General features: G+C 45.5%; 1 protein-coding gene and 1 long non-coding RNA gene across 3 annotated transcripts in view; one reads left to right on the top strand and one right to left on the bottom strand.

Moving 5' to 3' along the window:
• Positions 1-22432, bottom strand: part of LOC309345233 — a 350883-nt gene that overhangs the window by 211359 nt on the left and 117092 nt on the right. The window lies entirely within an intron of this gene.
• The window catches only part of PLCG1 (phospholipase C gamma 1), a 91661-nt gene continuing 77252 nt past the window's right edge, over positions 8024-22432 (top strand). For both annotated transcript variants that reach the window (XM_081867515.1, XM_081867514.1), the window contains exon 1: positions 8024-8945. In XM_081867515.1, the coding sequence (XP_081723641.1) occupies positions 8744-8945 (202 nt within the window). In that variant the 5' untranslated portion in view covers positions 8024-8743. The remainder of the gene's footprint in view (positions 8946-22432) is intronic.

Below are 22432 nucleotides of genomic sequence, written 5' to 3'. Positions count from 1 at the left end.
CTGGTTTGCCAGAAGCGGTTTCGTCATGCTGGCCACATGACCCAGAAGCTGTACACCGGCTCCCTCGGCCAATAAAGCGAGATGAGTGCAGCAACCCCAGAGTCGGTCACGACTGGACCTAACGGTCAGGGGTCCCATTACCTTTAAGGGTACTTACAAGGGACTGCTGTAAATCAGCATAGCACAGGAGGAAACGAAAAGCAGCAGCGCCCTGGATTTTGCAGAAAAGTGAGAGACATTGGAGGTTGAAAGGGGTGGGGGGTGGGGAAGCTTGCTCCATGCTGATCCTTTCAGCCTCTGACATTAGAGGTTGTAAGTGTGAGTGCCCCTCGAATGGAAACTGCTTCCCCCTCCTCCTGCCCATCAGCTGATGCATGATTGTGAACGTACCCTGTTTTCAGCAAAGGAGCAATCGGAAGCCCACCGTGAAATGTCAGAATCAGCTTTCTGGAAGAATTCTTCCTGCAGTTTTGGCTTGGTGCTAAAGCAGGCAATTCTTGCACTTCCAATTCTTTGCACTACAAAAAAATGACACCCAGGAGTACTCCTGGACCAACTACACAAGTGACCAGGCCACTCCAAAGCTTAGCCACAAACCAAAATTCCCTGTTGCTTCTTTCTGCTTGAATGGCATGATTATCTTCTCCTGGAACATTATGGCCCAGGTGCTGCCAGGTGAAAATCCTTTATCACTGTTCCACTCTGGCTATGAATCAGACCCTTGTTCCATTGCAAGGGATTATATCTGATGGCATCACTTCCATTCAGGAGCATAGAAGGACGCAGGTCAGTGTGGGACCATGGGAGTTCTTTAATGTGCTAGAAGAGGTACTTGATGGTGCTTTTGCAAAGGATTTTCCCGAGCCAACATCAGGGATATTTCAACGTCCACAAACATGTCTTGAGCAGGAACACCAAGCGTGAATCATCGTTACCGTTTAACTGCTGCCTCTTTTTGTCCCGGTTCCAGCTCTTGCTAGTGATCTTCTTGTGTGAGATTGATTATTTCATTAAGAAGTGGGGGTTTTCGAGGAGCTGGCATTGTCTGAAAGCCAATCCACGAGGCCATGAAGGCTAGATTAAGCAGGAAACAAACTGGCCTAAGGGCAACGAAAACATAAGGCAATGGGCATGTACGTCAAAGGGAAGGCGGGGATAATTGCAATAGTAAGAACAAGGCACAAGAGCACAGACTAACACTTAGTTTGAAGCTGCCTCCCTTTACCTGGCTGTTTCTTCGGATGGCTCATTACAGCCTTCCCCAACCTGGCGCTCTCCAGATGCTTTGGATTACACTAACTACCACCCCTACCATTTGATTTTGCTGGCTGGAACTTAATGGGAGTTGTAGTACGAAACATCTGGAGGGCACCAGGTTGGAGAAGGCTGGCTTGCTATCCCTGACCACATTTCCTCTGCCATTGGCTCAGTTGGGCTTGTAGCGCAGGCCTCCACAACTTGTGACCCACCAAACTACTCACCCCGCCCCCCCACCTCAAAGTCACATATCGTGTTCTGCCAGGCATTTGTCAACCCCTTTTTTGGCAGTTCCTTACCACACATTTTTTTAACAGGGACGCAGGTGGCACCGTGGTCTAAACCACTGAGCCTAGGACTTGCCGATCAGAAGGTCAGCGGTTCGAATCCCCGCAATGGGGTGAGCTCCCATTGCTCGGTCCCTGCTCCTGCCAACCTAGCAGTTCGAAAGCACAAAGTGCAAGTAGATAAATAGGTACCGCTCCAGCGGGAAGGTAAACGGCGTTTCTGTGCTCTGCTCTGGTTCACCAGAAGCAGCTTAGTCATGCTGGCCACATGGCCTGGAATCTATCTGCGGACAAACGCCGACTCCCATGGCCAATAAAGCGAGATGAGTGCCACAACCCCCAGAGTCTGCCACGACTGGACCTAATGGTCAGGGGTCCCTTTACCTTTACCACACATTTTAAACACCAGCGAACACAACGTACAAAAAGACATGATTATAGGGGCAATTGTTTCGCAAATGTGTGTATATTTGACCAAACTGCCTACCAAAAATGGTATATTATCATTAAAATGCTGGTGAATTTTCAAGATGATTTCCTCCCCCCCATTTAAATAGATAAACCACAAACTGATGAAGAAATGTGGAGAACTGGAGAAATGAGAGAAACTGAAACTGACAGATTCACCCATGCCTTACCAGAAGCACCTGATTTTGTTACAGCTGCCATCCATTTGCTAGGCAGATGTCCAGCTAATAGCTCTGAGTGGCTGGCTGATGGGAGTCAATGATTAAGAGACAGTTGGGAATGAGATGCCCATCTGAGTTGAGGAGAGACACACACATATACACAAAACGCTAAGGAGAAGGGTAGATGTGTAATTGTGTATGTGACCAAAAAAAAAGGCAGTTTTGAACAGGCAGAAAGAGCACTTGCTGTTCACCGGATAAAGCAATATGAAATATTCATTGAAAATACCAATAAAATCAAACATTAAAAACAACAGGACATAAAAATTGTCAAAAAATAAATAAATTTAAACCAGCAACTTTAAAACAAATATACACAAAGGGTTGCCATATTTCAAAAACTAAAATTCCTGACACCCGCGAAGTCTTTGAGCATTTTTTTAGGAAGGCCCCACCCAAATTGTTGGGCTTTTGGGGGGGACCTCCCCCAAAATAATGATTTAAAGCTTTTTAAGCTGTTTCCGCTGCTTTTTCCATCGCATTGCCATACATACATTCAGGTTTTCTTTGCCGCTTTGGTAAAATCCCCCCCGCCCGATGCCATTTTTACACGCCAAAACCAGGACATGTCAGGACTTTTCCTGACGTTTGGCAAGCTTAGTGTTTCCACAGAAACTGTTTACTGAGCGCTCACTCATCCTGATTGGTTTGCAGGGAAGTTAGATGAGGTTGCGTCAGAGCAAGTGTTACCCCACACTTTTTAGTGCAGTTTCTCATCACTTTCCTTATCTTAAAAAGCCCGATCTTTGGGGGAAGTGGTCTTGTTGCACAAGACCACCCAACCAACTAGAATTGTGCAATGCTGAATTTACCAGTATGTGACTGAATCCCACCCCAAAATAGTGACAGCCGGGAAGCATACAAAAATCACACATTTAACATTTCATGCCTGGGTATGAGGACATGAAGTTGAGCCATAGGCTGAGATCACACCTGAGGTTGTTGAGACAGGGCAGCTTCTCCCACTGACTCCTTTAAACCCCCATCTGTCATGCAGATGATCAAGGGGGCCACATGGGTTGAGCTTGGTGTTACTTCTGCAGCCCCAGGGTTGGGGAAAGCTTAAATACAGAATCTGATCTCTCCCTCTCCAAGCCACATGCTAATAAACATTCAGATCATAAAAATACATTTTTAAAATGAGTCAAAAGTCCTTCAACCCACAGTTTCACTTAACACAGGTGCACCAGGATTCAGTCCTGAAGTACTTTGAGGAAAAATATATGGCTGGTTGTAATTGGAGGCAAAATATTGGGGCCAATAGAGCTGGACCTTGTTCTGATCAAATAGGCCATTCTTATGAGATAATAATACAGCTGGGGAAGGTCTTGTTTTGTTTTGTTGTTTTTGCTTTGCCAGAGAAAGCATCATTTGCTTCTGCTTTCCATATATAGTTGCAATCAAAATTATTCAAGCCCCCATTGCAAATTGGGGTTTTTCATCAAAATTTACAGACTTTCAGCTGTTTGCAATGAGCAAATCAGACAAAAGCAATTGAAATAGCTCAGCATAATGGATGCTTCAAGTGGTTCCCCCAAATTCAGCTGAACTTGCAACTTATACTGGTTTCTCCAGTCTCACTGTTATTCAACCCCCTAAACAGAATCTCTCACAATAGCACAAATACAACTGGGGTTGTCTCAAGCACACCTGATGCAAATAATCAAGGGATTTATTAGTTGCACCAGGCGTGCTTGAGTTGGAACGCCTTTTGTTTGATTTGCTCATTGCAAACAGCTGAAAAGTCTGCCAATTTTGATAATAAACCCTAATTGCAATGGGGGGGGGGGAGTGCGAACAATTTCAGTTGCAACTGTAGCTCTTAAAGGCAGAGATGACCAGTTAGAAAGAGGAAAACCTTTAGCTAATAACCACAACCAGTCCCCAGCAGGATGTCCAGGTGGTGCAACATGTCAGTGCATCTGGCTGTTAACCAGAAGGTTGGTGGTTTGAGTCCACCTAGGAAAAGCTTTGGGCAGGATTCCTGCATTGCTGGGGGTTGGACTAGATGATCCTTAGGGACATTTGCAACTCTATAATTCTATGACACCGTAAAAAAAAAAAAAGACCAGAGAAGTGGGTAAAAGAGGACATGGATCTGCATAAAAAGTGCACATGCTCATTTATATGCACATTTTGAAATCATTACTGTACTATGATTTGAAACTAAGATCATGGCCACTGGGCCCATCACCTCCTGGCAAATAGAAGGGGAAGAAATGGAGGCAGTGAGAGATTTTACTTTCGTGGGCTCCATGATCACTGCAGATGGTGAGAGCAGTCACGAAATTAAAAGACGCCTGCTTCTTGGGAGAAAGGTGATGACAAACCTAGACAGCATCTTAAAAAGCAGAGACATCACCTTGCCAACAAAGGTCCGTATAGTTAAAGCCATGGTTTTCCCAGTAGTGATGTATGGAAGTGAAAGCTGGACCATAAAGAAGGCTGATCGCCAAAAAATTGATGCTTTTGAATTATGGTGCTGGAGGAGACTCTTGAGAGTCCCATGGACTGCAAAAAGATCAAACCTATCGATTCTTAAGGAAATCAGCCCTGAATGCTCACTGGAAGGACAGATCGTGAAGCTGAGGCTCCAGTACTTTGGCCACCTCATGAGAAGAGAAGACTCCCTTGAAAAGACCCTGATATTGGGAAAGATGGAGGGCACAAGGAGAAGGGGACGACAGAGGAAGAGATGCTTGGACAGTGTTCTCGAAGCTACAAACATGAGTTTGACCAAACTGTGGGAGGCAGTGGAAGACAGAAGGGCCTGGCGGGCTCTGGTCCATGGGGTCACAAAGAGTCTGACACGACTAAACAACATGATTTGAACAGAAATGCCTCACCACAGTGAGGAAGACGACTTGTGCGTCAGCTCTGTATAGTATACACTATACTTTTGAAACATTTTGCTTGCTCCTGCCCACCAAAGAATCTTGGGAACTGTAGTTTGTTAAGGGCATTGGGAACTGCAACTCTGTTAGGTCTACACCGCAGTTTCCAGGAGGGGTGTGTGTGTGCTTTCAATGGACAGAGTGTGTGCAGCTGTGTGGTGGACGGGCAACGTCAAGGCATCTGCTCTCCATTCTTAGGGTTAAACTAGGGTTGGACTGGACAGCCTTTCAAACAGAAGACTGTCTTCTGACAACCATTCAGCTAGAGAAGTGGCCTACGCAAAGTAGGACACACAGCCCCCCAAATCTCAACCCCTAATATTAGAGGAAAAGGTCTCTAGGGTAGAGGACATGGCTTCTAAGCATGTTTGGATCCTCGTTTCTTTCATTACAGAAACCAAACATCACTCTTTACATTCTTCTTTCCCTCTCTGCTTCAAAGAGTACTCTTACGCCACTTTTATAATAATCACTGTTTCTCTCCCTGAACAGTATCCTTTCCACTAGCTGCTCAACCCTAGGTGTTTCTACTCAGAATGGAAATAGGGCTTTCTCTCAACTGAGTGTACCTATAGAGAGTTATATACTTGACTGAAAGTCAACTCAGTCAAATACCTCTGCTTCTGACAGTGGCCAGCTGGATGCCTCTGGAAAGGTCACAAGGAAGGCCTAAAGGTGAAAACTGTCTTCTAGGGTTGTCCCCCAACAAGTGACATTCAGGAGTATACAACCCCTGAAACTGGAAGTACTATTGAAGGAACAATGTAGAAGGTTCTCCCCCTCCATGTTTTCTTTACAACGACCCTGTGAGGTAGGTTGGTTTTTGTAGTATTTGTGTTTTTTCTTTGGAGGAGACCAGAGGCTGGCCAGGCAGGGCACAGAAGGGCTCCTCTTGTGGGGCTGTTTCTCTAGGTCCCCCATCCCACCACAGCAGTTAGCAGGGGACCCGACGAAGGAAACTCCTGGGCCGTGGAGAGGCCTCATATGCAGCCTCTGCACATCCCAGGAGGCTCCTCCGCTAGGGCTTTACTTGGTCTTAAACCGTATTGTGTTGTGTTGTAATCTACCTCAGGACCTTAGGGAGAAGGGGAGGTATGTATTATTGATATTACTTCACCATAGCATCCTAGGGCAGGCTGCTCTATAAAAATACAATACAGTCGTACCTGGGATCCTGAACGCCTTGGTACTCGGACATTTTGGTTCTGAACACCACAAACCTGGAAGTGAGTGTTTCGGTTCGCGAATGTTCTTTGGAACCTGAACATCCGATGAGGCTTCAGCGGTTTGCAGGAGCTTCCTGCAGCCAATTAGAAGTCGTGCTTTGGTTTCCAAACATTTTGGAAGTTGAACGGACTCCCGGAACGGATTCTGTTCGACATCCAAGGTATGATTGTATTAAAATCTGTTAAGATGATTTCCAATCAGAAGAATTTATTTTAACTGTATGTCGCTTTTGAGATCTTTCCGCCCAAGCTTTCCCTGACTCACAAGAATGGACCCTGTGGCACATGTTTGAATTTCCGTTTCAGTTGCTTTTCTGCTTTTATATCGCTGCGTTACTGGTTTTAGGTTTTTGTCTCAAGGCCCTATTGTGTGTTTTCTGCACCAGTGGTTCCCAATTGGTGGCCTGAGGACCCCAGGGGATCTGTGGCGCCATTCACATAACAAAAGCTACCATAGAGATACCAAAAATTTCCAAAGTTGGGGGTCTGCAGTACTTGGTTTATTGGGAACCAATACTTCTAGACCATACTTAACAGCTTTTATTTTGAAAATTAAGTATACAGTATTGAAAGAAGCAGCAGCTGAGATCGGGTGCCTGACCTAACACCGTCTGGGAAACGTCAGGGCTAAGCAGGCATGTGAACCCGGCTCTCCCCAGTCCAACACTGGAGCCACCACAACACAGTAGCCATTGATCCGAATTCCACAGCGGAGTGGCGTGTGTGTCTGCCTCTGTTGCATCTTCTTCTGCCTGTCCCAAGTGCAGCCTTCCACCATGCAAGCGGCGACAATCTCGACGCCCGACCCCACCGCTTCCTTTTCCTGCTTCTTCTCTTAGGCGCCGTCACGTGTTCGGGAAGAAGGCGAAAAAATAACCAACCAACCAACCAACCAACCCGCCACCTGGACGCGAGTCGACCCGAGACTCGCAGGCCGCAAAAAGGGCCCTGCATTGCGAAGCCCGGCGCCTCCCATCTTCCTTCCAGCGCGACCACTCCTCTCCTGGGCTCCCTTTTGATTTGGGGTGGGGGCGCGCGAAGACAAGACCCAACAGAAACGTGCCACTGCCTCACTTGTGCTGGGATGAAAAACCCACCCGCCACCCCAAAGTATCCTGATCTCTTTGCCCCCCCCCCCCGCCCTTCACATGCAAAGGCAAGGAGGAAAAACTGGATTAAGGAAATCTTCGCTTCTCGCTGGGCCCTGCGGACTAGTCCTGCCTGCTCACTTTGGGGAGAGGATCTGGAGACGAGGGCGTCCGAATCCAACCCTGAGCCTCCTCCTCCCTTGTTATAACGTGCAAAGAAAGGAAGGTGGGGGTGGTAGGACCGGGGGGGGGGCGGTATGCGAAAAAGAAAATCCTGCTACAACGCCCGCCCCCCTCACTCCGACCTTGCATACGTTGCTGCAAAGCATGACACAAGAGAGTCATTTAAGAATGTGCAATGGACTCCGATTACGGGAGATTTTCCTCCCCCCGCTACTTCCAGCCATTACTTGCTGAGCTCTAGGGAGATCTTTATCAGCCTGTCTCTGATCGATTCCGAGAGAGAGAGATCTGCCTGCAGAGTCGAGGCAGCGCCAAAGGGGGCTGGCAGAGGAGGAGGAGGAGGAAGAGGGAAGGGGGGCGGGGATAAGAGGGGCAGTCGCAGGGGGAGGGAGCAAGGCTGCGGGGGTTGCCAGAGCCCTCCTCTCCGCCCCCGATCGCAGCCAGCCCTTTCTAGCCCCCGGCCAGCCTCGCTTGCGCTTGGGGAAGACCGACTTGGACTTAGATTTTTATGCATATTTGTTTTCTCTTACCTCCCGCGCCGCCGCCACCACCGTACTATCCGGCCCGATTCCCTTTTTGCTCGCTTTCGTTTTAAAAGACTCGAGAAGACGCGGAGGGGGTGTGGATAAAACCCCCAAAAGGAACGAAGGAAGAAAAGAAAGCAAGCAGAGGGAAAATGGTGCATGATCGCGAAGGGGAGAGGGGCGATTTTCTCTCGTTTTGGGGGATCGAAGAGCTGCTGGTTCCCAAGAGGGCGCCCACCGACCGGGGCTAAGGAGTCCGCCTCTTCCCTCCCGTTCGCATTATAAACACTGGTCGGTAGTGGCATCCTGGCTCCTTCCCTGGAGGGACGGCTTCCCAAGATTTGAAATTCGTTGCTTCTCGGTTGGAAAAGGCTCGGAGGATGTTGGTGTGGAGTTGAAAAAATAAATAAATCCACAACCCGGTCCCCCCCTTTCCACGCTTTTGCTTCCAGCTTTGGCGTAGAAGAAGCGTTTGAACTCCTTCTTTTGTTTGGGAAGTTTTCTGCCCCCTTTCCCCCCCTTCATTCGCCCAGCGTTTGCTGAACCCGAGGGGGGGCGAGAGAAAGAGAGAAGAAAAAGGACTCGGGAAGCCACCATGGCGTCTGTTTTTACCAATGGACCCTGCAACCCAAGCGAAGCCGAAGTGGTTCACCTCTCCAGGAGCTTGGAAGTGGGCACCGTGATGACTTTGTTTTACTCCAAAAAGTCCCAAAGGCCAGAAAGGAAAACGTTCCAGGTGAAGCTGGAGACCAGGCAGATCATTTGGAGCAGGGGATCGGACAAAATCGAAGGCGCAAGTAAGTTGTCTGGCGTATGAAAACACACACACACATTTTAGGGAGCAGCGTCTGAGTGGAATGTGATGAGCATTTTCATCCATTTTTTTGACGCTTTATAGTACTTCGAGGGTTGAGGCTGCAGTCCTGGAGTGGGGAAAAAAGCTAGGGAAGAAGGTCCATTTGCCACAACTGGACTTACTTGCAAGTAAATTACTTGCAAGGCGTAGCTCCTGCTTGAATGAACTCTCCCTCTAATGTAGGGGATGCAGCTGATGGTCTTAATAAATTAACGGATGCATGCATATTAATTCACCCCTGCCCTCATGTAATGCTTTCTTAGTTTTGCAAATCCACAAATGTTTAGCACACAAATGGGCTTTTAAAAAATCTGGTCACCTGGGGAAATCCTTACTCACTATGGCGATGACTGGCTAGTGGTGATTTTTAGATGGTGAACCTGCGACCTTGTTGTTGGACTCCAACTCCCATCAGCCCCAGCCAGCATAGTCAATAGTCAGGGATGATGGGAGTTGCAGTCCAACAACATCTGGGGCCTCAACAGCTGGAGGGTCACAGCTTCCCCATCCTGGTCCTAGAATAACATAGGCTTGGGTTATTTTATGAGCTGTTTTGTGCAAGAACCGTCCCAGAGCAACTTGCTCCATGGTGGCTTTTACAAAGAAAAATCCAACAACATTTACAGTAAAAGGTAAAAGGTACCCCTGCCCATCAGGGCCAGTCATGACCGACTCTAGGGTTGCGCGCTCATCTCACTCAAGAGGCCGGGAGCCGGCGCTGTCCGAAGACACTTCTGGGTCACGTGGCCAGCGTGACGAAGCTGCATCTGGCGAGCCAGCACCAGCGCTGCACACGGAAACGCCGTTTACCTTCCCGCTATAAAGCGGTCCCTATTTATCTACTTGCACTTAAGGGTGCTTTTGAACTGCTAGGTTGACAGGAGCTGGGACTGAACGATGGGAGCTCACCCCGTCGCGGGGATTCGAACCGCCAACCTTCTGATCAGCAAGTCCTAGGCACTGAGGTTTTACCCACAGCGCCACCCACGTCCCTATTTACAGTGGTAATATATATTAAAAGTGACCAACAATTATACTGCCTTAAAAAGAAAATTAAAAAATCCTTCCCATTCACCAAAAGGATAACCACCCCCAAACCCAAGTAACAGCAAGAACCATGACAATGTTAGCACCCAAAAACCTGGTAGAACAAAAATGCCTTTGGCTGAGGGTGTAAATGTTGCTGAGATTTCCTGAGGTGACCATTCCACAAGGCGAGTCTGCCACTGAAAAGGCCCTGTCTCTCTTCTCCCAGAGAATGGCCTCAGATAACTATTTCAGGGCTCATTATTGCAGAAACAGCCGTCAGTCAGCTTTTGGGGTCATAATAATAATAATAATAATAATAATAATTTATTTATACCCCACCCATCTGGCTGGGTTTCCCCAGGCACTCTGGGCGGCTTCCAGCAAAATATTAAAACACAATAGTCCTTCAAATATTAAAAGCTTCCCTAAACAGGGTTGCCTTCAGATGTCTTCTAAAAGTCCCTAGCCATGAAAAACTTTATATGTCAAAACCAGCACTCTAAATTGGACTTGGGAGCGATTCAGCAACCAGTGCAGCCACACCATAATGGGTGTGATCTATTCTGAGTGCCTAGTTCATATTCTTAATCTGGCTGCTGAATTCTGCTGTGTTCTTCCTCTGGCACAAAGGTTACTGGCCGATCTTGGGCCAGTAAGTATATCTCAGCCCAGTTTATCCCATGGGATTGTTCTGAGGATATGAAAATACTTCTCTTCCTACAACACATAATTTATGGCATTCCCTGCTCCACAATGCGGAGATGTTTGTGGGCTTAACTTTGTAGGAGACTAGGAGTCTCATGCCCAGTGGAATTATAAAACACAGGGGGGGAAATCAGTTTAGAAATCAGTGGTAAATCCAGGGGAGATTTGAATGGTTCTGTCTGCCATCTTGATTTTTAAAAGCATCCAATTGTATCCCAAACATGGACAATATCCTGCTCCTCGATCTCAGGAACCATCATGCAAAATTTCTTAAGAGGTGTCCAAATGCATAGAGAACAGCCTTTCTACAATATACTGTAAAGTAGACAAACTCATGGTTTATCAGTGGTGGTTATCTATAATGGGTAAATAGAACCTCCGGGTTCAGGGGCAGTGAACGCTGAATACCACATCAGGATCACATAACCTTGGTCCTTAAAGATCCATACTTCATACCGCCAAGCCTTATTCAAGATTCTGACACACAAAGCCCTGAATGGTTAGGACTGAGTTATCTGAAGGAGTGCCTCCCTGTCTGTATTGTCCTGGCTGTGATCTTAAGAGCTGCTGTTTGTCATAGCATTGTCAAGTGAAATCTTTGGGACAGAGCCTTCTTGGTGATGGCACCCTGGTGATGGAACAGCCTTCTTGATGTATAGCTGCCACCAACTTTAGTTATTTTTCAGCGCTATCTGAAAACTTTTCTGTCAAGTCTTTGGGGACGTCAACCTGTGGGTCCCCAGTTGTTGTTGGACTACAACTCCCATCATCCTTGAGCTCTGGCCTTGCTAGCTAGGGGTGGTGGGAGTTGTAGTTCAACAACAACTAGGGACCTACAGGTTGAGAAAAGCTGCTCTAAAGGTTCTGGTGTGTACTGAGTGGAGGAGGTGAACGTCGCATGGTTTGAACTGTGCAATATTGCTTCTGTTTTAATGCCTTGGTTGATTTTATGAAGTACTGTATTTTTATGGTTGCCACTCACCCAGAGATCACTTGTTGATAAAGGGCAGGATATAAATTTTACAAATAAATTAAATACATAAATGGTGATGGGTGGTTATTATCTTCATACCCTGCTTGTTGACTTTTGAGAAAGATCTGGTTAACTACACTGAAGAACAGGAAGATGGGTGAGACCTTTAGTCAGATTCAGCAGGGTACTTGTATGATAGAAGAAATGTAGGGGTGTGTATGTCTGTGTAAGGGGGGAATCAATTATGCTTTCCTGATGATTAATAAATAGATAAGGCCCTAGTCATACATTTGTAAGGTGCCGTTATTTAACTGGTCCAACCATTGCTGTTGTAAAAGGTAATGCAGGTGTTTAGGTTTTACCGAAAGCAAGCTTACTTGGCCTGATGGTGAATTTTGTATCACCCTCAAGGGGTAGTACAAGTGTTTGGCATGCATATAATTCCAATATCCCGTTAGCTCAGACTATGGTGCACAGATTTGTATAGATACTTGCCAATGCAAGAATAACTTTTTTAAAAAATGCATTCTGTTGTAAGCATTCCCCTCCTTCCTGATGACATAAGTAGTCATGATCACCTAACCATTCCACAATTTTCCCACTTGCCCTGTTGATACATCAGAGCTGCAAGAGGAAAAGATATTTCCTGTTTTTCTCAAGTGATTGAGATTATATATATATATATATATATATATATATATATATATAATTTCATGGCAACTGGTTTTTGACTTGCACATTCTCAAGTTTGAATATTCTCTTGAAAGGTTTTTATAATTATTTTTTTGGGGGGAGATTCTAAAATTTAAATTGTAACATTGTAAAAAAAGTAAATTGTAAAAAAGTAAAGGGGAAAGTATAGCTTTTGAAGCAATGTAATACAGCTTCTGAAAGCTTTCAGTGCAAGTTTGAACTGTGTAATTCCTGCAGGCAGGGAACAGCTAATTGTCTGGTTCTCTGTGGTGAGTAATATTTGTATCCAGGTGACAAGACAAGGAAGATTTTGTAAAATGGAAGGTATTTTTTCTGCAGTGACTGCACGATAAATGAGTAAGGTATGCACAAGCAGATTGGCTAGTATAAAGTTCACCGCACCAGAAACTTTTTTTGGATTTATTTTCAAGGCTAAGTTCCTCTGTCAGATACACTGTCTGTATATTTTCCAACTTACTTCATAGATCTTCCTCAGTGAACTTCCATTCATTGTTAGGTGCTTAAAGACTGCAGTATCCCATGTAATACAAATATTATTTTCTGTGAACCTGCCTTTTTTATCAGTACCTTCTGCTGCCATGTTCTCTGGAATGTAGAGAGAGAGTTGACAACTCTTCAGTCTAATTTGTTCCCCGTTTGTCCTGCAGGGAGGTTCTTCATACATGAAATGTGGAGGTCTGGGGTTCTTGAATCTCATGCCAGATAAAATCTAGGTCGTGAGCAACTGACATAGCAACACACTCTGTTTCCTCCTTTCCTTGAGCTAGATATCACTCAGCAAAAGGTCTTGTTGCACCTTCAAGACAGATAAATACATTGTGGCATAACATTTATTTATTGCAGTGTGTGTAGAAAGACACTGAAATATAAGAATACAGTTTATGACATTTCATGCTTTTGGACCTCACTGTTTACATTCCTCCCCCTTTGTACTTGTGCATGTTTGTTTGAGTGAGTGAGAGAGATTAAATATATATATATATATATATATATATATATATATACACACACACATACATAATCTTCACCAATTAAAGACAACAGTTCATGCATCTGAGTCAGTGGGCTCTGCCACAATAAATTTGCTGATTTTTAAAGTGCTCTTTTCCTCTTGCTCTTTTTTTGTTTCTGAAGTAGACTATCACAGCTACCCCTCCTGGAAATGACAAAATAAGAAATGCTAATCTCTAGAGATTAACTATTAGTCACCAATTTATCAGCCTTGCAAGAAAATGTTTTTTTTCCTCTGCAGGATGGTGGATTGATTAGCTGTAATCCTTTTGTAAACCCTGTGAGTTGGGCCTTTAATCATACTAATTTAATATCTCTACCCAAGCTTCATGTGCATCAATTTGGGAGTGGGGGTAGGGAGCAGTCAACAGGGCAGATTTCCAGAGGAAGAGATTTAAAATGGGATGTGTCCTTTGCTCCTCTTCACTATTGTCATTGAGGGTTTTTTGCAGGCTTCATTGTGGGGAGTAATTTTCCTTCTTTGCAGCATTGAGCTGTGATTGATGGGGTCCTATTTCTCTTTCTCATAGTTTTGCTTTCAATTCCATGAGCGGATGGGGAAGAGGTGAGATGACCATGAAATGGTTGGTTTAGCATTATTTCCGAATCCAGGACCATGGTTTGTTTTGCCCAAACCACTGTGATCACTAGCTGTTTTGAAGCCACGGCTTGCTGTTGGCTTAGTGACCATAAATTTTTTGGGTGGAACAAACTCTGTGTTCAGACATAATTAGTTGCTTCTGATCCACCCCCCCCCCACTTGTGGAAGGGGGGAAGGAAGTACAGTGGTACCTCGGGTTACAGACGCTTCAGGTTACAGACGCTTCAGGTTACAGACTCCGCTAGCCCAGAAATAGTACCTCGGGTTAAGAACTTTGCTTCAGGATGAGAACAGAAATTGCGTGCCAGTGTTATGGTGGCAGCAGGAGGCCCCATTAGCTAAAGTGGTACCTCAGGTTAAGAATAGGTTCAGGTTCAGAATGGAGCTCCAGAACGAATTAAGTTCTTAACCCGTGGTACCACTGTTTGTGGTCTGTATGCACCAGGATGCAGAGTATGGTTTAATGAACAATGTTTTCTGGCTTAATGTGTGAATGTGGCCAAAGAAACTTGAATAAAGGCCAAGAAGCATTGCTATCCACCTATCCAATGGTTGTCTTTAGCATTTTGTCACAGGGAACTTTTCAAGATGTGTGTCAGATTAATGATTTCCCTTGCAAAGAATTGCTTGAGGAATATCCGTGAGGGTGGCCCATAGGTCTGCAACTTTCTGAGTAAGGGGAGGTCTTCTAAAGGAGGAAACTGTGAACTGTGGTTTCGAGGCTAGTTTATATGTGAATGTATTAACTGATTGCAGCGGAAAGCGCTATGGTTGAAATGATAAGAATGGTTCCCCCACCTTGCCAGTGGTTGCATCTGGGATGGCTGCTCGTTCACACAAATTGCCACTCAACATGAGACAGTGCTGTCCACCAACCTGGATGGCTTTGAAAGAGGATTAGACAAATTCATGGAGGAGAAGCCTATCAGGGGCCAATAGCCATGATAGCTCTACTCTGCCTCCACAACCAGAAGCAATAATGCTTCTGAATACCAGTTCCTGAAAGCCACAAAGGGAGAAAATGCTCTTGTACTCTGGTCCTGCTTGCAGGTTTCCTATAGGCATGTGGTGGGCTGCCATGGAAGAGAACAGGATGATGGACTAGCTGTGCCATTGCTGTGATCCTGCCATCCCCTACTTATGGTCTTAAGCACCACTCCTCTTACGTAGCATGCCAGTCAGTAATGCAGGGCACGTGTGTGTGTGTGTGTGTGTGTGTGTGTGTGTGTGTGTGTTTCAAGCATCACAGCCTGATCCTCACCTGCCTGTAGCTTCCATGTATTTGAAAGGAAAAGGCCAGATTGGAAACATTCCCATTGCCTTTTCTGGTGTGGTAGATGGGTGTGCTTGATGTAACACCTAGAAAAGGAAGAATACTAAAATTAGTAAATGATGACAGATGCTAGTATACTTTGTGCTCGGGTACTTGAACTTGGGAACAGCCGTTCTTGTGAGTTGAGGTCCTATCTTCACTTGTTCTGCTTTTCGCAGTGATTTAATAAAGTAGGCCTTCTTCCAAGATGGCCCTAGAATGCATTGATATGAATATCAGTGGCTGAATGTAAGAATGAGCTTTGTATTATCAGAGGCGTTAAGGAATACTGTGTGTTCTGTCTTGTGCTTAAGCTGAATACTTTTGTTGTTGTTGAAAGGCTGTTTGTTTAGTCCAGGGGTTGGCAGACTAAGGCCCGGGGGCTGGATGCGGCCCCCAGGCTCACAATTCCGGCCTGCACTGTGAAGGCAGAAGCCGCCGTGAAGCCGAGACTCCTGGCGATGGTGACGGGAAGAAGAAGCTGAGTGGCGGCAACTCTGACAATCAAACACCGCACCTGGTTTACCTCAGCGCAGCATGGGGACGTCTCTGCCAATCAGAATCTGTGCCTGGTTTGATTGGCAGAGCCACTGCCGCTCAGCCTGTTCCTCCCACTGCCACTGTCCTGGGGCTCCTGTGGGCCACAGAGCAGAGTGGACAAGCTCGCTCTGCCTACCCACTTCACAAGAAGCAGCAGCGGCAGTGGTGGCGGTGGTGGCAATCCCTGGAGAGGTAAGTGCAGCACCTTCTTTCTCTAGGCGGGGAGGAAGCGTGTTTCATGCCACCGCTGCCAGCCCTTTGACGAGTGAGGCAGGCAGCAAACTGAAAAGGCGGCCGGAGCTGGGGTGTGTGTGGGGGGGAGGACTATTCGCCCCCCCCCCAGTGTGCATAGAAATTCATTTTTTAAATATATGGAGAGAGGGAGAGAGAGTGAGGGAGTCCGGCCCTCCACAAGGTCTGAGGGACAGTGGACTGGCCCCCTGTGGAAAAAGTTTGCTGACCCCTGGTCTAGTCTTTTTGTTTTCAAGCCGTACTATCCAGTGCTCTGGATTCTGTCTGAGGAGTGAAAGCTAATCCATGGGATCCAGTGCTTGATCTATTCTCTCTTTCTACTCATCCAGCATATCCTATCCCTTCTTTTCAGGGTTTCCATTGCTGAAGAGCATCAAACTGCTCTGTTTGTGTGATGACACTATAATAGGAAATACATTAAAGTACTGCAATGAATAAATGACTTCAGGGATACATTGTGGGCGATAGCAGTCCAAGGGCCAGTGCAGCTGTATCTATTTTGATACCCCACAAGGTATTGTCCTCCTTCCCCTCATAGTTGAGGGAAGAGGCCTGCAGAGTATTCATGATGCTTCATTAAATATATCATTAAAAGCAGTGCTGTGGCCTGTTTGGCTGCAGGACTGCCCCACATTAATGATCAACATCCATCACAGGTCTACATGTGCTGTGCTTACTCTTAAGACAACCTTTCGTAGGGCTGCTCCACGCAAGATCCCCAGCCAAGCACTTAGCTGAGAAAAGGATGCACAGGAGCAGAAAGCAAGTGAGAGGGGTCTTCTCTTTAATAAATCAATTGCCACTTTGCTGTGCAACTGGCTGCAGAATCCATATCTCTGATAACAGTGCATCTCACTTGCTTGATTGCTGGATCATTTTGAGCCATTCTCTGCTCTGCTGGGCCCTTCATCACTATAGCAACAGACTGTGGAAGTAGCACCACTTATTTTAAAATAGGAGTATTATTTTTCCACACTATTCGTGTGCGTAGCTGGGCCAGTTTGTCACTGCATTTGCGCTTAGTTGCTGGTTGTGTTGATTGCATTGGAAGATTGTGGAGACCTTTGGTCCTGTCCTTTACAGAATATGCTAGGCTTCCATTTTCAGTAGTTCATCTAAACAGGGGTGGTTAACCTGTGTTCATCCAGATGCTGCTGAACTACAACTCCCATGATCCCCCACAATTGGGTATGCTGGCCTGAGTTCAGCTGCATCAGGAGGGCTACAGGCTTCCCATTGCTGAGCTAAAGTTATCTTCCATTTGTATCTTCTGTGATGTAAAATAGCATGGCTGAATTGAGATGATGGATTGGGTATGAGTGGCAGGTGTGTACGTTCCCTCCTCCCCTTCTGCTGTATGTCAAGGGAGGAGATTAAGCAATTCTGCTTCTAATTTGCAACAAGATACCTTTTTGTCTGTATGTGGTAAACCATGGTTTGCATCAACCATATTTTGTCCTCACAGCAAGATACAACTGTGGAGAAGGGAAGGAGGCAGCATGTTACCCTGAAGCTCACTGTTGTTTGTTCTTGGGCCTCCAAACCATGGTTTGGATAATTGTCTAAACGTGACCATTCCCTTTCTTCACTCCCAGAGCAAAAACGTCTTTGCTGCTTGCGAGAATTGAGTGGGTGATGGAAGAAGTCTCAGAGTGCTTGTATCGTGGGAAACTGGGTGAATTATGCAAGCCTCCAGCTGAGTCTGTACAAAAGAAAGCCAGCGCAAAAGTTAAAATGAAGCAGCTATGAATCCTGGACTGACCAAATAATCTTAGCCATAAAACGCTGCTGTAGGCAGCTGTGGGTCCTGACTGCCAGATGAGTGGTCTCAAGTTGCTCTTCTCTAAACGCTGTGGAAACCTCTTAAGAAAGCAGAAACTTTCTTCTTTGTGAGACTGGCTGAAACCTCTTAGCAGATGTTCAGTAATCAGTTACAGGTCAAATAAAATCTGCATTAGGAAAGTTGCTTTTAAGTGTTCTTACATATTTTAAAAACAGAGGTGTTTTTGATTTGTTTTGTTTTTCAGCATCTGAGACTAAGGCAGCGTTTAAAATGCAGCTTAGTATTGAGTGTCATCTGAGTCCTCCTCCCTTTTCTGGATGCTGCTAATATAGTTCCTGTAAGAATATCTCTACTTTTTAATGCAAGGTGGTGCTGTGGGTTAAACCACAGAGCCTAGGGCTTGCTGATCAGAAGGTCGGCAGTTTGAATCCCGACGACGGGGTGAGCTCCTGTTGCTCGGTCCCTGCTCCTGCCAACCTAGCAGTTCGAAAGCACATCAAAGTGCAAGTAGATAAATAGGTACCGCTCTGGTGGGAAGGTAAACGGCGTTTCCGTGGGCTGCTCTGGTTTGCCAGAAGCAGCTTAGTCATGCTGGCCACATGACTCAGAAGCTGTACGCCGGCTTCCTCAGCCAGTAAAGTGAGATGAGCGCCGCAACCCCAGAGTCATCCGCGAGTGGACCTAACGGTCAGGGGTCCCTTTATCCTTTACCTAGAGAACCTTTTCAGGAAGTCTTCCAGGGGTTTGCAAGCTCAAGATGGGTGGGACCAGAGGCAAAGTGACTCTTAGCTTTATGCTACAGATGTTTCTATGCCCACTCTCCATCCTCCATCTGAACAAGCAGGAAGAATGATCATAGTTCAAGAATATACAAAAGTACTTAAGGAGGGTTTGGAGCAAGGCCAATGAGAGGTGTGGCCAGGAAAGGTGTCCAAGGGTCAGACAGAGAGATCTCAAGGGATGCATTCAGCTCCTAGGGTTAGGAGCAATGCCTGCTCAACACAGACTCCTAACACAAAATGATGCCAGTAATTTAATCAATTTTCTTGGGTTTTCTGTTGACCATATTTCCTTTGGTTAATGCATCTGAAGAAAGACTATAGCTGAAAAGAGCAGAAATGGCAAACTAACTCAAAAAATGATAAGGTGCTCCCCCCCCCCCCAATGACCCAGTCACAATACCTTTGTTAGATTCTTGTTTTTTTCTTTTTTTAGCCACATCAAGTAATTTCCCCATCCATTGTCCCATTTCTGAACTCCTTCAACCTGGAGGTTGCTTTCAGTGGTCTGAAGGAGCATAGTTTGTGTATTTCACTGAAGAAGAAGATAGCAAAGCTTGTTCCCAATATGGTTGCATTTGCAATGTGTCAGGATTTGGTACAACCCCACCCACACTACTGAATAATGGTTGCAATTTGATTGAAAATGTCCAATTCCAGGCCTTTGAAGAGGTTGTTAGATGAGTGTTAAGATTTCTTGGACATGTTCATAACATGCCTGTTCTTGTGGCTTAAATTATTATTGAATCTTACTCCACATTGAGCTTTGGGAAAGCAGCGTAAAATGCACTGAACAGTTCTTTACCTGTAAGTTTTGGAAAGTCAATTGTTTTCCACACATTTTGGCACCTCTTAAGATACCTTACACAAAGTTTGCGTGGTGGTTTTTGACATCAAAGAGCAGGTTTTCATCTGCACTTGTATTTAGTTGGTTGCCATTTTGAATCAAGATATTGAAATGAATCTTTCAAAACTTTTAACTACAGATTTCAAACCTGCACTAATCTTTTTTGAATTCTGGAAGAATGCCAGGTAAAAGACTTATAGTCTTCTTTAAATTTGTGAAGTGGGTTGCAGCATAGTTCTTCCTTAGAAGAAGACTCTTGTTCTCTGTGGGATGCCGAGGTTGTGAAATAGGGACTAACAGAATAACCCTTTCAAATCTGACTCTGTGCCAGTGGACAATATTACTTCTTTACTAACCTTACAGTCCAATCCCTTGCTGACTCAGAAGTCAGCCCTGCTGATCAGCACAAGGCTTCCTCTCAAATTAAAATTCTGTGAGGAAGATTGCAAGATTTGTGACTTGGTGTCCCATAATTTCTTCCCAGCTCTCCCTGTTACTAATATGTATGAAGAAGTATGAAAATGTGTATATATTCCTCATAAGACCAACTAAGAGTCATGTGTTCTCTCTGGGAAATGGTCATGTCTGTTGGTTACATAAATGTAGGCGTAAATAGTATCTCTGTCTAATATGGAAAGTGGTGCAGATACTGGAGAGGAAGAGAGGAGGTGGGTTCTATCTCAGTTGGAAGATACAGGCTGAAGGTAGCTGCTGGGATGGATTTTTTTCCTGTTTACATACTGGGAGAGGTGCCAAATGGTGATGGAAAGCCAAAAAACCGCTTTACCATTGCCTCTGTGTGTGTACGCGCATACACATTTGTATGTGATTTGTTTGGTTTTTTTCTTTATCTTTTGGAGAGCATGTGCCTATCAGAAAGAGAGCTGAGGATTTTTGGAATCTCAAAAGCTGCAGTGCTTCTGTCTTTTTTCGATGCGTACTTATTATTTTTTGTCTTCCCCCACCCCCCTGCCCAGCCAACCACTGATACGATGCTTAGCAGAGCAGCTTTCCTTTTGATAAATTGCTCTTCACCTGTTGGTCCAGAGCAAGCCACTTTGCTGTCCCTCTGTGGGATTCCTGCGTGCACTTTCTGCTGCCAGCGGACTTGTGGGGATTGGTAATTACAGTGCTCAAATCCCACAACCACCTCTTTCAATTGTGGCATGCGCACACACTCTTTTTTAAACACACACACACACACACACACACACACACACACACACACTATGATGATGGAAATCATCTTACAGACATAATGACTGGAAGTGTCAGAATTAGTGTTGCTTCATCTGCAACTGAAAATTGTTCACTCTGTCCTCTCGCTGGCATTTGGGTGGGGGCACTAGCAGCGAGATACAAGAGAGATTAACAACAGTGAAAACTATGCAGTAGTGCATAGGATCTGATGCCATGGTGGTAGGGGAAGCAGACAGCTCATTGGACCTGGCCCATTGTTGTCCCTTTGGACCATTGGCATTGACATAACAATGGTTCGACCCATTCTCTGCTCTGCTGTGGCAATGCTTTGCAGTGGAACAATGCTCTGGGGTTTTTTCTTTTTCTAAAGGGAGTGGAAAAGGAAGAGATTTTTAGTTGCAACTGGGACAGATCTTCCCACTTACCAGTGTGTAGGACATTGTTGTTTCTGAATATCTGCATATCCCGCTTTTTGAACCGAAGCTTCAGCGAAACTGCCAATAGCATTAAAACCAGAGACATAAGAGTAAAACATAATACACAGACAACAAATTAAGCAGCAGGGACAGTGAACAAAACCTGCATTTACAAAGAACTCAGTAAAACAGCCAGGGAAGCCTTCTACAAACCAGAGCACCCAAATGGCCTCTGAAAAACAACACTGCCTTCACCTGGCATTGGAAGGCTAGCAGGAAAAAAGGAGAATGAAATTGTCTCTCCCCCCGCCCCCCAGTATTTTCAAGAAACCAAAGAAGGTCCTTGAGGAAGGTCTTCAGTAGGTTGCTTCTTATGGGAGGGGTTGGTCTTTTAGCAGAGATAGTGCCAGAGAATCAAGAGGCTGTGTACTAGCAACATACCGTATGTACTTGAGTATAAGCTGACCTGAATATAAGCTTAGGCACCTACTTTTAGCACAAAAAACTGGGAAAACTTATTGACTTGAGTACAAGCTGGTTCACCACACCACAAACCTGGTGGTGGTGGCAACGGTGGCGGAGGAAGAACAAGCAGCCCAAAAGGGCTCCTTTCGGGCCGCTCATTCCTCCGCCGCCGCCGCCACCCGCCTCACTCAAGTATAAGCCGAGGGGGGCTTTTTCAGCATTAAAAAATGTGCTGAAAAAGTCGGCTTATACTCGAGTACATACGGTAAGCTTTGGAGAATCCATAAAACAAGGGTAGCCAGTGTTGTGCCTTACAGATGTTAGACTGCAACTCCCATCAGCCTCAGCTAGCGTGGCCAGGGATCATAGGAGTTACAGTCCAACAACATCTAGAAGGCACCACATACAGTGGTACCTCTGGTTACGTACTTAATTCGTTCCGGAGGTCCGTTCTTAACCTGAAGACCACTTTAGCTAATGGGGCCTCCCGCTGCCGCCGTGCCACCGGAGCACGATTTCTGTTCTCATCCTGAAGCAAAGTACTTAACCCAAGATACTATTTCTGGGTTAGCGGAGTCTGTAACCTGAAGCGTATGTAACCTGAAGTGTATGTAACCCAAGGTATATATTTACCTCTGCCCTACCTTTTCTAAGCCTTACTAGTGCATGGGTTTTATAATATTCAATGTATTCCAGCCTCAGTTCAGCCAGTCTTTTATATGTGGGTCTTGCCCACCTCAGTCCAAACTGTAGTGATTAAATTGCTAAGTAATTCCTGATGGTCTCACGGGATTGTAGCAT

The sequence above is a fragment of the Podarcis erhardii genome, assembly GCF_964252035.2.
Source record: "Podarcis erhardii genome assembly, chromosome: 6".
NCBI lineage: Eukaryota > Metazoa > Chordata > Lepidosauria > Squamata > Lacertidae > Podarcis > Podarcis erhardii.
This window is presented reverse-complemented; position numbering and strand designations above follow the sequence as displayed.